A 12,517-nucleotide genomic window follows, 5' to 3' on the forward strand; every position below is an offset into this window, starting at 1 on the left:
CAACAGCCTGCCTCACCGCTCTAGGCTAGGGGGACTTCCAAGAGCTTTGGGGAGGGGCACAGAGGCTCTTTCAGAGAGGACACAGAGGCTCAGAGAAGGGAAGGGGCCTGTTGTAGCCCACATCATGTACTGATCCAGGATTAGAACCCAGGCCCTGAAGCTCTGGGTGGCTGTGGGCATACATCAGAGGGCAGGGGGTGTGCTGAGAACGAGCCAGGCCAGGAGCTCTTGGGATCTCAACCAAGCCAGCAGCCCACATGTGTGTGAACAGGGTGGCCCAAGTTGGTGATGTCAGGAGGGTAGAGCTTCCCCAGGCTGGTATCTGATTGGCCTCAAGCGCTGCGGCCCCTTCCCCTCCTCACCTCCAGGGCTGGCCCAGCCTGTGGGGCTGCCACAGGGGAGCTCTGGGCTCCAGCTTCCTCCACGCCTGCCCCCTCTGGGGCCCAAGGCACATTCAGCACACAAACCTGGCTTGGCCCAGCACCCAGGTCCAGGGCTCAAGGCTGGGTTTTTGTTTGGGGGAAGGGTGCTGCAGACCTGGGGACCCCCGGGCAGGACTTTGGACCGACCCATCAGAGCTCTGGGCAGGACCTGGGCCCTGAGGCTAGAGTGTGGGCCAACAGTGGCCAGAGGACTGGTGGGTGCTCAGGACCGTGCTTCTGGTAGCGCTGTGTCTCCCGGAGCTGCCGGCCCAGGCTTGCTGACCTGCCCCGGTGAGCCTCTAGAACCCTGGCTGTGGCTGCTGGTGCCCGCCTCCCTCCATGCAGCACATAGTTATGTTCCAAGTGCTGTTCCGGGCACTCTATATACACCGATCACCCAGGCCTCCTGGACACCCTACAGCCATCCCAGTTCACAGAGCCTACAGGATAGTGGAATCAGATGAACAGGATAAATATATATAATGTGTAGCTTGTTAGTGATAAGAACTTGCGGAAAAAATAAAGCAAGGCGACCTGGAAGTCCAGAGGGGAATCAGGGGGTCAGGAGAATGGCCGTCTTCACTGAGCAAGACTCAGAGCCCACGAAGGTGCCCACGCATCAGCTGCACCACAGTGAGAGAGGGTGCTTCTCCCTGGGACTGAGGTTCAGAGACCCAAGGCAATGTGTCCCATGGCTGGAGCCCACTGGGGTCCTGCAGGCTGGGGGTGCCTGGGGCAGAGCAGGCAGTGTCCCCACATGCTTCCCCGGGACGTCCTTGCATTTGAATTACTTGGGCCAGGATGACAGAGGGAGGGCAGGCAGGCCCTGACAGGTGGGAGGCCTGGCCGGGTTCTCCATGCCAGGGCCAAGTCTGTGACCCAGGCCTCCTTTGACCTCCTGAGTCATCCCCAAGGTCACAAAGCCTCCAAGCTGAGGACCTAAGAGATTGGCCAGCCCTGTCCCCTCCCTCATCCCACAACAGAGGGGCAGGGCCTGCTCCAGCCACACAGAACATCAAGGACAGATGTCCTCCCTGCCCTGCTGCCTCCTTGCAGGACAGGGCTGCTGGGGACTCCACCTCACCAAGGGTGGGGACCAGCCAGGGGACGCCACCTGCGGAAACAGCTCAGGTCCCGACCCTGGTACGCCGGGTTCCAGAGGTCCTCTACTTGCCCAGGGACCCTCAGCCGACCCTCTCTTCCCACATCATCTCATCTTTAGAAACTACAGGAAGGCGAGAAAGAAAAAGAAAGGCCAGAACCCACATCCCCAAGCCCTAGGATAATGTCTGTCAACATTTTGCTAGCTTTTGTAATGCAAATATCTGCAGACACACACTCTGGATGCACACCTCTGGACCATGATGCACACTCTCTTTGGTAAACTGTTTTTTTGACTTGTGATCTTTCCATATAAAGAAATAGAGACCCCCGTCGTCATAACTGATGGCTGTGATGTGCTCTTGGAAGGATGGATGTTTTTAATGTTTAAGATGCCATCTCCTGAACCTTTACCATGTGAGAGACACTGGGCTGATCCTTCTGCATCCATAATAATAATAACAGGTGGTAACAGTAGCAAATGTTGATGCGGCACTAGCCACCTTCCCAGCACTGAGCTATGGACTTTCCACGTGGTCATTCATCCCTCACTACGACACTATGAGGTAAGGCTGTACAGAGAAGGAAACTGGGGCACAGAGAGGTGAAGTCAGTTGCCCAGGGTCACAGTTAATTGGTAAAAGGTGAGGCTGGAGATTCCCACCCAGGTTGCAACAGGCTCAGAGAAGTGAAGGAACTGACCCAAGGTCACACAGCTGCTCCTAGCCACCCTCTGCTGAGTGCCCATCCATGCCAAACCAGGCCTCAAGGGGTATCATGGAGTGGACACCTCCAGCCCTGGCCCTGGCTCTTGGCCCCACACCCAGCCCTGAGCTGGGGTTGGTAGGATGCTGTCCTTTGCCTGAGGACTCCGGCTTAGCTGGAACATGAGTCCCCAGACCTGTTGTCCAGCCCCTCAAGGGCTGGGATCAATGGGCTCCCCGTAGGTCAGTAACTAGTCCATCTCCCTAGGAAGGTCCCCACCCCGAAGCACTCAGGCACCTCTGGAGCTCCCTGCCCACTCAGCTGCCTGACAGCACTGGGTGGACCGTCACAATGGGTCGCCTCCTCGTCCTGATCATCACCTGCCTGGGGCCCCCCTTCTGAAAGGATGTGGGGGGGTGTAGAGAGGAAGGGCTGCTAGAGTGGGGCGGGTCAGTTCCCTCAGGGGTGACATGATCAGACCCTCTAGCTGCTGCAAGGGCCGAGGGTGGGTAGGAGGTGGGGGAGGGGGACAGTCTGGAGAGTCCATCTTTCTCCATCCCCTTCCCATCTCCCACTTTCCCTGCCTCTTCCTCCATGTATGCCTCCCCCAGCCCCCAATCTCTCCCTGGCTTCCCTCTTGCCGGCTCCCAAACCCCTCCCTGGGGTGGGATCATGCAAGGTGTAGCTCCCCTCCTACCTCTCCTCAGCCAAGCCACAGTGGACCTGGCTATAGCAAGGAGTCAAGCTAGACAGGAAGGAGTTCTGGAGCTCAGAGTGGGGGAGTCATCCTGGGAGACACCCCAAGGACCCCCTTCATGAACCTGGTAAACCCTGGCTCTGTTGCTCTGCTACACGTACTCCTGGTCCAGAGACGTGGCCTGCTGCCTGATGTCACACCCTGCCCAGGGGCACAGGGCCTGCCTCACCTCGGTGGACTCTGGGAAGGACACCTGCTCCCAGCCCTGGCCGGAGCAGACACACACCCAGAAAAGAGCCCCGGGGGTGGGTAACACCTCCCGGAACAATCAGCTCAGCCTCTCCCAGAGTGCATCTGGGGAAACTGAGGCACCGCAGGGTTCCGCTCCTGAGCTATGGCAGAGCTCCCACCCGTTAGGGCGACTGCCCCCTTGTCATGGGCCTGAGGCTCATGGGCCGGCCTCCCAGCTGGGAAGGAAGGCACAGGGACCTGAGCAGCTCGCCCGGCGGGAGGGGCAGGGCGGGGCCGGGCTGGGTCCTCCGCCCGCTGCGTTCCGCGAGCGGCACCCTGAGCCCGCGCGCCCCCTGGGCGTCGGCCCGGATCAGGCAGTGGCCACCAGAACTTAGGTCGTGGGCCGGCTTCTGGCGGTGACGCCCGGCGCTACCCGCACACCCGGGAAGCCTTGAGGAACCAAGGGGCCCAGGAGTACCCCGCCCTGAAGCGCCTCCCCCGCAACGGGGCGGGCTCCAGGTCCGGTGCCCAGGAGTCCTCACCGACCGGCTCCTTGCAGTCCCCCCATACACTGCCGGTGGCCCACCCCCAGATGCCCGTGTCCATTGTGTGGGACCGATGAGGCACGGTGGGGGCGGGGAAAGCGCGGGTCCCTCCGCATTCGCCGGTGTTGGACTCCACCGAGTGCCAGGCATGGCGCTGGCCCTGGGATGCCGCGATCAACGGGGCAGACCGTGTCCTGGCCTCCCGGCCTCGGGGTCCAGCGGGGAGACAGGCATTTCCTGCTTGTCATCGCACCTGCGCGAGACTGCGGCAAGGTCAGTGCGCCCTGCAGCAGAGTTTCCCGGTGCCAGTTCCCTGGAGATATTGCTTGAGTGTGGGGGTGGGCAGCCTGGGTAACAAGAGCGCAGAATGACGCAGGGTGGCGGAGGCAGAGGAAGCCGGGGGGGGGGGGGGGGGGATGCGGGCCCTTCCCCTGGCGGGATGGGACATAGTGGGCAAAGTGGGTGAGCGGGAGGGAGGCTGCCCTCTCTGAGAAGTGGCCAAGGGGCTCATGTGCTCAGAATATTCATCCTCAGGAGCCGCTGCCCTCCTGGGGCTCAGATCCGAGCCAGGATGGGGCGGGGGGGGGGGGCACTACAGGGATAAGTGTAAGCAGGGCGTGGGGAAGGCCCTTCTTATGGCCAGGACTTCCTAGGGCAGCTGCAGCTGCCCTGACAAGCGACGAGCTCCCCGTCCCCGGGGGCATCAAGCAGGTGCACGGACCCAGGAAAACCCAGATCTCACCCTGCAGGTGTTGGCCCCAGAAGCACAGCTGGAAAAGCAAAGAACTCAGCCTCTGCCCTTCACGGTGACCAAGGCAGGCGCGGCTGCCCGGCCCCAGCTGGGACTGAGGAGCGGGCTGCCCAAGCCGTCTGGTGGCGGTGCCCCAGGGCGCCCCTCTGAGGACAGTCAGGGACCCTGCAACCCGAGCCCAGGCGCAGCGCGTGCGGGGCTGCCGGATGCGTTCTCAGAGCCTCTCGGACCGCAGCGTGACGCGGGAGCTCATCAGGCCCAGCGACTCCTGGACCCCAACGCAGGCCTAAGAAGGCAGCATCGCGAGTTACTGGTGAAAGGTGTCATCTGAGAGCGCTGGGGGCCGGCGGGGAGCGCTGGCCGGGCCTCCTCGGGCCGCCTTCCCTCCCCAGCCTAGCGGGGAAGAGGGACGTGACGAGCGCGTGCGACAGCCCGCTGAGCCAGCGTCCCAAGTGTCCAAGGCAAGATACCTCTGAACACGGTGCTGAGTCATTTCCACTTACCCCGTCCCTCCCCCTCTATCCAGGACGTTATTTGCTCCGGCTGCAAAAGGGGCGAAGGGTGGGAATGCTCGAGAATGAGCTTGGGGTTATCAGGATCTTGGGGAGGAGGCGTGTGAGTGATGAGACTAAATGCTGGGACTGAAAATGCGCATCCAGGCCGTATCATGACTCTCCCCGAACCTCCGCGAACGCCCTCGCCCTGCGGGGCTGGGGAGGTCCTGGAGCAGTTCTGCAGCCTGAGGGTCGGTTCCGGCAGTCTCGCAGCAGTGCCGCTGGGGAGCAGGCTGTGTCCCAGTTTCCTTGCAAGGTCCCGCAGACTGAGCCAGGGAACTGCTGGCTCCTTTAGCTCTGCTCAGAGAGCCGAATGTCCCCTGCCGGCCAGCGTCTTCAGGTGCGAGCGGGACACGCTCGCGGGGCCTGCGCGCCTGGCGAGGGTCGGGACTGCGCAGACGCCCCCGACGCCCTCGCGCCTGCAGCGCCCGGCGCGGCCGCCTGATGCCGCTGTGGCGCTCTGCGCACCGCCCCTCCCGGGGAAAGCCGAAGCTGCGCGGGCGGGGGGGGGGGAGGAACGGACCACTGAGGACGCGGGGGGGGGCCTGGGAGCTGCGCCTGGACTCGGCCCGCGGCGCCCGCAGCCTCCGGCGCGCCTCCCCCTCAGCCGGCCTGGCGAGGTGGTTCGCTCCGGCCGCGCCGCGCTCGCAGGTTCCCCGCCGGCCGGCAGGGAGGCGGGCGTCGGCGCAGCGGCATCTGCCGGCTAGAGCGCAGCGGACCTCGCTGCCGCCGCTGCCACGATGCTGGGGCTCCTGGTGGCGTTGCTGGCCCTGGCGCTCGCCTTCTTCGCGCTGCTGGACGGCTGGTACCTGGTGCGCGTGCCGTGCGCCGTGCTGCGCGCGCGCCTGCTGCAGCCGCGCGTCCGCGACCTGCTGGCCGAGCAGAGCTTCCCGGGCCGCGTGCTGCCCTCGGACTTGGACCTGCTGCTGCACATGAACAACGCGCGCTACCTGCGTGAGGCCGACGTGGCGCGCGCCGCGCACCTGACCCGCTGCGGGGTGCTCGGGGCGCTGCGCGAGTTGGGGGCGCGCGCCGTGCTGGCCGCCTCGTGCGCGCGCTACCGCCGCTCGCTGCGCCTGTTGGAGCCCTTCGAGGTGCGCACCCGCCTGCTGGGCTGGGACGACCGCGCCTTCTACCTGGAGGCGCGCTTCGTTAGCCTGCGCGACGGCTTCGTGTGCGCGCTGCTGCGCTCCCGGCAGCACGTGCTGGGCACCTCGCCCGACCGCGTGGTGCAGCACCTGTGCAAGCGCAGGGTGAGCGGCCCCGCCCCCGCCCCGTGCCCGGTCCCCGGACCCCTCCCCCTGGGGGAGTCCTTTCGCCTCTTTGGAGGGGCCCTGTCCCGCCTCCTGCCGCTCCCGCCCTTAACTCTGGACCCAGAGTCTCTCCTTCACTGACGCCCTTATTGGGGGTCCCAGGATCCCTGAATCAACTCTTTACAGACGGGTTTAGCGTGGTCCCTTCCCCTCTTCCAAAACAGAGCAGCCAGCCCAGGCCTCTCCCACGAGTGGAGGTCCTGTTGCTGCTGTGTGGCCTGTAGTGCGGGGCCACACTGGTCCTTGGTTCTGAACATAGGATGGAAGGCCCGGGCAATCGGAGGAGGGTCCTGGGAGCTCCTGAGTACCCAGGACCTCCTTTCACAGCTTTGAGTCCTGGTCACCTGAGTTTGAGGTTAGGACTGAGCCTGAGTTACCAGGTAGAGAGAGGACGGCCACGCGGCTGCCTGGGGCTCAAGGCCCGTCCCCAGGGCCTGCTCCTCCCAGCACAGAGCTTGCTACTGCAGCGTGGCAACCGGGCCCTGGGGACAGCCAGGGCTGTGCTGGTGGCTAGGAGGCCCCTTCGTGGGCAGGTTCCTAAAGCCTCCCTGCAGGCAGCCAGTGCCTGCCCCGCCCCTGGTGTGCCCTCAGGGGGGTCGCTGCGCTCTGGCCTCAGATAGGCACCTCCGGAGTAGAGAAAGGTCTCACCACAGTCGTGAGGGGACGTACCAGGGCTGGGGAGACTGAGGCTCAGAGAGGCGATGGCAACGGCCCCAACCTGTGCAGCGGGCCACAGGCACAGCTCCCCAGCGTTCTATCTTTGTTGAGTCAGGAAAGCTCCCAAGGGCCTGGGTCTCCTTCTGTCCCTTCATGTGTCAGGAGACCAGGAGAGGGCAGCCACCATGGCACTAAGCCAATGGGCTGAGAGTGGGGGCTTGGAGGTGGAGAAGAGGGGGAGTCCAGAAGCTTTTCTGTGAGGGAGGGCGTGATGTGGTCAAGTGTGGGCTGGTAGTGAGATCCCCGTGAGGTGAGGGGCCAGGACCACGGCACAGCTAGGACGGTGTTGATGAGGTGGGACTTACAGCTGAGGATGCCCAGCATGGTCAGAGGGCCAGGAGTATCCAGGAGTCACCTGTGTTTCTAGCCTGATGCACTGGGTGGGGAAGGTCCCAGGCCAAGTTCCGGATGTGTTTGGGGGCAAGCTGACTCAGGATCCAGGGGTCCTGAATGCTGAGAGGCTGGCCTGGGACACCGTGGCCTGGCAGGGAGAGCTTGTCTAGAGCCAAGCCCTGGGTCTGGCCATTGAAATTGCGCAGGTAAGGAGTGGTCCTGAGAGCCTGAGCGCGACATCAGGGCAGAGCCAGGCCCACCTGTGCCTGGACTTGCTGTGGGAGCGGCCAGTTCCCCCGCCTTGCTCCCGCCCCATCCACAGGCCCTGGCTCTATGCTCCTCTGTGGCCGCTCTCCCTGAGGTGGGGTGGGCCTTTGCCTGGCCTCTCCCCTCTTCCTGGGCCTGTCTGCAAGGCCCCGCTCCCCTCGGACCTGGCCCAGAATCCTGTTCCCATCACATGAGTGTGGCTGCATGTGCAGTGGGGACAGTTGGGAATGGAGTGGTCAGGCCCAGAGCTTACCTGGGAGGTCAGGTCCAGTCCTGTTGGTACACGTGAGGAAGAGCAGGGCTCTCAGCAGGCCCCCATCCAGTGCTTTCCTGGGAGAGCAGCTCCCATGGTCTCTGCCCCTGCATACTGCTGCGACTTCCTGAGGCCTCTGGCTCTTCTGAGCCTCTTGTCAGCCCTCTCCAACCTGCCAGCCACAGAGGCTGGTGCCTGGGGGACACAGGGTGTTCCAGCATGGCATTGCCGGGAAGACAGGCCTGGCCTGGTGTGGAGACAGTTACAGAAAACGAAGTACAAGCACAGGGGGCTTGAGAGGTGCCTGGCGCAGCTAGGCGGGCATCAGGAGGAGCTACTGGAAGGTCCCTGGGGCTGGGGACCAGATTCCAGGCAGAGGGAACAGCGTGGGCAGGGCCCAGAGGTAGGAAGGCATCAATTTGGCTGGATCGCCCCTTCCTGTGCCCTTGTGGGGAGTGGCCTCACGGGCGCCTCACCCTCCTGTCCCCTCACAGGTGGAGCCCCCCGAGCTGCCGGAAGACCTACGGCACTGGATCACCTACAACGAGGCCAGCAGCCAGCTGCTCCGTGCTGAGAGTGGGCTCAGTGATGTCGTCAAAGACCAGTGACCACTGCCTCCACGTCCTGCCCACTCTGCCCACTGTCCTCGGCCTGGGGGCGGTGCTCACCAGCAGAATGTGCAGCTGGAGTGGCCTCCTGACCAGCCCAGCCCCCCTCAGCTGCTTGGCCCCACAACTGTTGATACTCTCTCTGCTAGGCACGGGGTGAGGGTGACATCGGTGCCCTGACCCAGCTCTGTCCCCAGGGTGGGATGAACAGGCAGCAGTGGCTTGCTGTGCAGGCTGCAGGAGCCCTGGCCTGGTCCTGCAGTGACGCCAAGCTTCTGTGGGGCTAGGCCAGGCAGGAGAGCGCCTGGATCAGAGGGACCAGTGCGAGCCACCCTGAGCACAGCCTGAGCTGTCATGGGGGTGTGCAGCAGGGGTAAGGCCAGAGCAGTCCTAGGTACAGGCTCCAGGGCTTGGGCCTGATTTGGGGACAGCAGGGACCTCTGAAGGGTCAGAGCAGCATTTGCAAGGCCGCACCCTCTGGGTTCAGGTGAGGTCTGGGAGGTCGGAGGCCAGGGCCAGGCATGGGGGCAGGCAGACATTTAGAGGGAGGATTGGCCAGGGTCTGCAAGCAGAGGACAGGGCCACCCAAGCTCCCTGGAGGCATTCAGCTCCTGCCATTCAGGCTAGGTGGGAGAGCAGGGCTGGTAGCTGGGACTCTGGCTGGGAGGGGGTCAGATGGCACAGGGCCTCCTGCAGAGGCAGTGGGCTTTTCCTGTTGGAGATGTCCTAGTTGGGGAGAGAACGCAGTAGGGAGCAGGATTCTGCATGGGTGCCCTCACTGACCTCACCTCTCTGTGCCCACCAGGGCTATGCTGTGTGACCTTGGGCTTGGCCCTGCCCTCTCTGGATCTACAGCACCTCAGGCCTCTGTACCCCTCTTAGAGCTGTCCCTGTCTGACACCCTGCCCTTCTCTGAGGCTGGGCTGCCTCCCTAGCATGATGCCAAAGCAGGGGCTGGTCCCCAGCCTGAGGCTCTAGCTGATACATTTTGCTCCCAGAGCGGGTGTCCTCTAGCTGGGGCACTGAGGCCAGGGACCCTGGGTGTAGGGTCACTGCTTGCCTGACCAAGGCCATGTGCCCCCCACACCCCAGCCCAGGGCGCAGGCAACAGCTGGAAACCGCCTCCCTGTTGCCCCTCCAGGAACCGTACCTGGAGCTGCCATCAGGCGGGCCCCGCCACCTCCCCGCGCTTCCCACCCTACACACATTCTTCTCTTACAGCCACCATGGGAAAGCTTCAGTCTTGTAGTTTTATTTAAAGAAAGTGCAAGATTAAAGGGTTTTGAAAGTAAGTGTGCTGGGGAAGGTCATTTTTGAAGCCCTGGCCCCTAGCAGGGGCAGGGGGCTGTCCAGGCTTGTCCAGCTGCTGTGAAGGAAGGGACCAGGCTGGCAAGGCAGGACTTGTCCTCGTCACACAGAACATGGGACTGAGGCCAGGAAGAGGCTGCCCAAAGCCCCCTGGCTGGCCCTGCCTGCTCCTGGCCCTCTCTGTGCCCCCAGCCCTTGAGCCTTGGGGTGCCTGGCCCAGATTTCCAGTTTCCTTCCTTCGAGTCCCAGGGTAACCCCGGGGGCCTGGTAGGTGGTGTCCCAGACTCTGGTGCCTCAGGCTCCTGGAGTCACAGGGCAGGGTGGGGGGTGGCGGTTGGGGGCAGAGGGCAATGGGCCTTGATGGTCGGGGGGGGATGAGACGCCCCCCAGCATGAGGGAGACAAGTGAGGGGGGATGTGGGCCACATCCTAGCTCTGACCACCTGCCCAGGAGAGTCCAGAAAGCTCCAAAGGCCTGAGACAGAGTAGGTAGTCAGAGACAGTGGGTTTGGAACAGGCATTCAGCAGTGGGGGCAGACCTGAAGGGAAGAGGCCTTGCTAAGGCTGCTCAGAGTTGGTTTGCAGCCTGGACAGTTGCCAGAGCCTCCACTCTTCCTGGCCTGCCTGAGGCCTGGGGCCGGCCAGCCAGTGCCTTGCACCCGCCCTGACCTGTGGCTGCATGAAATGTGCTCTTCACGTAAGAGGCTTCGTGCAGGGGCTGGCGTACCCCTTTCAGGAGGAAGGGGAAGCAGGGGACATGGCTTGGTGGGTCAAGGCAGGTGTCTGAGCTGAGTAATGTCAGACAAGAAATTTCCCATGGGACTCCAGACAGGAAACAGTGGGCATACTGGTGGCCCAGGTCCGGGCTGGTCCAGCTAGTGGTCCTGAATGGCTGGCTGGGGCCTGGGAGCAGGGTGGTGGCTGGGGAGGCTGCAGGGTGGGGCCCCTGGGCCTTGCTCGGCACCACGTGGAGATGTGCTGGGGTCCCTGGCTCCGCAGCTGCCACCTTGTGGAGGTGCACATCGGCCAGGAGGTGGAGTTCTGGTCTCAGTGACTGTCCACATGTGCCGCCTCATATCCCTCCTGTTCCCCCCGCCCCAGTCTGCAGGAATGTCACCTCCAGTTGCCCCCCTCCCCCATCTCATGGTGTCTGGTGCCAGGCCCAGGAGGCCCTTGGTGGATGCTGGCAAAGCAGTGAGGGGGTCGGGGTACAGGAGTGTATCTGAGGTCCTGAGGAGGTGGCCAGGTGGGGCTGGGGTGGGATGGAGAGGAGGATTCCAGCGAGTGACTCAGGGGCCCTGGCTGGTGGGGGCTCAGGATTCCTAGAGGTGCAGGATGGGTGGGGTGGCCATTGCTGAGATGGGGGCATCACCTGGGCCAGTGCTGGGGACCGTCATCCTGGGGGAAGGGTCATCGTGCCCTCTGAGGGTTGGGTGGACATAGCCTGGGGCCACCTTGGTGGGGGTCTAGGAAGCAGCCTGATGTCACCAGGCACAAGCCGGGGGTGTTGGAGTGGCTGCCCCTTGCATCCTGGCTGGGGCAGTTGCCTCTGAGTCTCTGCCTTCCGGGCTCAGTGCTGTGTCCCCCTTAGGGGCCAGGGATGCAGACCCCCACTTCCAAGCTTTGCTGAGTGCAGCTCTGCGTGGCGTCCTGCTAAAGCTCCTTCTTGGAATCTCAGACAACGGGACAAGTCACTCACCTCACTGGCAGGAAACAGGTTAGGGCAGGGAGTTCCCAGCCCGGCCCCAGTGGCTCAGCGAGACTGACCAGAGGAAGTGACGCGTCCCAGGGCAAGACTTCCTTTTTGGGGAGGCTGAGGCTCCTAAGGGTCGGGGGAGGGCAGTGTCCCAGCGACTCACAGTCCCCGCTCTCGTCTGTTTACTGACTTCCTAAAGCAATAGAAGAGTAATGCTCGCTCCTTTTACCTTTCCAGACAGTTGGAGGGGGTGAGAACAGCCTCTCTCCTGCCCCCGCCCAGGAGGGCCACGTAACCCGTGGTGGGCTCCCCTCCCCTCCGCCGCATTTCTTTGCAGCTCAGCTTTCCTGGCAGCCTCCCCCAAATCCTCCTAAGGCCCCGGGAGCCTCTCAGGTGGTGAGAGCTTGGTCCCCAGGCCCTTCGGCGCCGCCCCCGTGGGCGGGCTGCCCGAGCTCCCACCAGTGACCCGCCCCAGCTTCCGCGGGTCGCGTTGCCGGGAGGGTCATGGGGACAAGTGAGACAGGTGGGCGTCCTCGAGGCTAAGCAACGGGGGAAGGGCTTTCCGAGCTCCCTGCTGCCCCTCTGGGGCTTTGGGCCCCGCAGTCCCCTTGGGGTCAGACTTAACGGAGCTCACGGTGGAAGTTGCGGACCGGGGAGGCGCCGTGTCGCCGGGGTCCCCGCCTGCCCGCCGTGCGCGCACCGGGGAGGGGTCCTGGTGGCGCTGGCTCCTCGGGCTTGCGCGCGCGCCCTCTTCTGGCCGCGCGGAGGACCCGCAGGTGCCGCCGCCGCCTACCCGCCTTCCCAGGCTGGGGACGGCGCGCCAATGCTCTCCCCGCCCCCACCTCCTCTGGCCCCCGAAGACCCCGGGGGCATTATCCCCATTGCTCCGCTGGTGAAGCTGAGGCCGCGAGAAGCCGTGACATCCTGCTCAGTGCTCGTGGTTAGGCCGTGGTTCCGGCCCCTTGACTCCAAATCCAGGGCCCAGTGGGGCTCTCTGGAAGTCTGGCCACAATGCAG

The 12,517-nt window shown here is 63.9% G+C and overlaps 1 protein-coding gene across 2 annotated transcripts; it reads left to right on the plus strand.

The window, feature by feature from the left end:
• Positions 1–5,746: 5,746 nt before the first annotated feature.
• Positions 5,747–8,654, plus strand: THEM6 (thioesterase superfamily member 6). 2 transcript variants are annotated; one of them, XM_063080059.1, is made up of 2 exons: positions 5,747–6,259; positions 8,384–8,654. In XM_063080059.1, the coding sequence occupies exons 1-2, from the start codon at positions 5,747–5,749 to the stop codon at positions 8,495–8,497; spliced, it is 627 nt and encodes a 208-aa protein (XP_062936129.1). In that variant the 3' UTR covers positions 8,498–8,654. The 2 variants fall into 2 exon arrangements, with proteins under 2 accessions (XP_062936129.1, XP_062936130.1); XM_063080060.1 differs by having other exon boundaries at positions 5,747–6,100.
• The last annotated feature ends 3,863 nt before the right edge of the window (positions 8,655–12,517 follow it).

Source organism: Cynocephalus volans, chromosome 15 (assembly GCF_027409185.1).
Source record: "Cynocephalus volans isolate mCynVol1 chromosome 15, mCynVol1.pri, whole genome shotgun sequence".
Classification (NCBI taxonomy): Eukaryota; Metazoa; Chordata; class Mammalia; order Dermoptera; family Cynocephalidae; genus Cynocephalus; species Cynocephalus volans.

What these genes read in the sequence shown, in the direction of transcription:
- THEM6 (XM_063080059.1), top strand. Translation starts at nt 5,747, where the DNA reads ATGCTGGGGCTCCTGGTGGCGTTGCTGGCCCTGGCGCTCGCCTTCTTC. An exon ending in AGCACCTGTGCAAGCGCAGG is followed by an intron (nt 6,260 to 8,383) that starts GTGAGCGGCCCC and finishes GTCCCCTCACAG; the next exon opens with GTGGAGCCCCCCGAGCTGCC.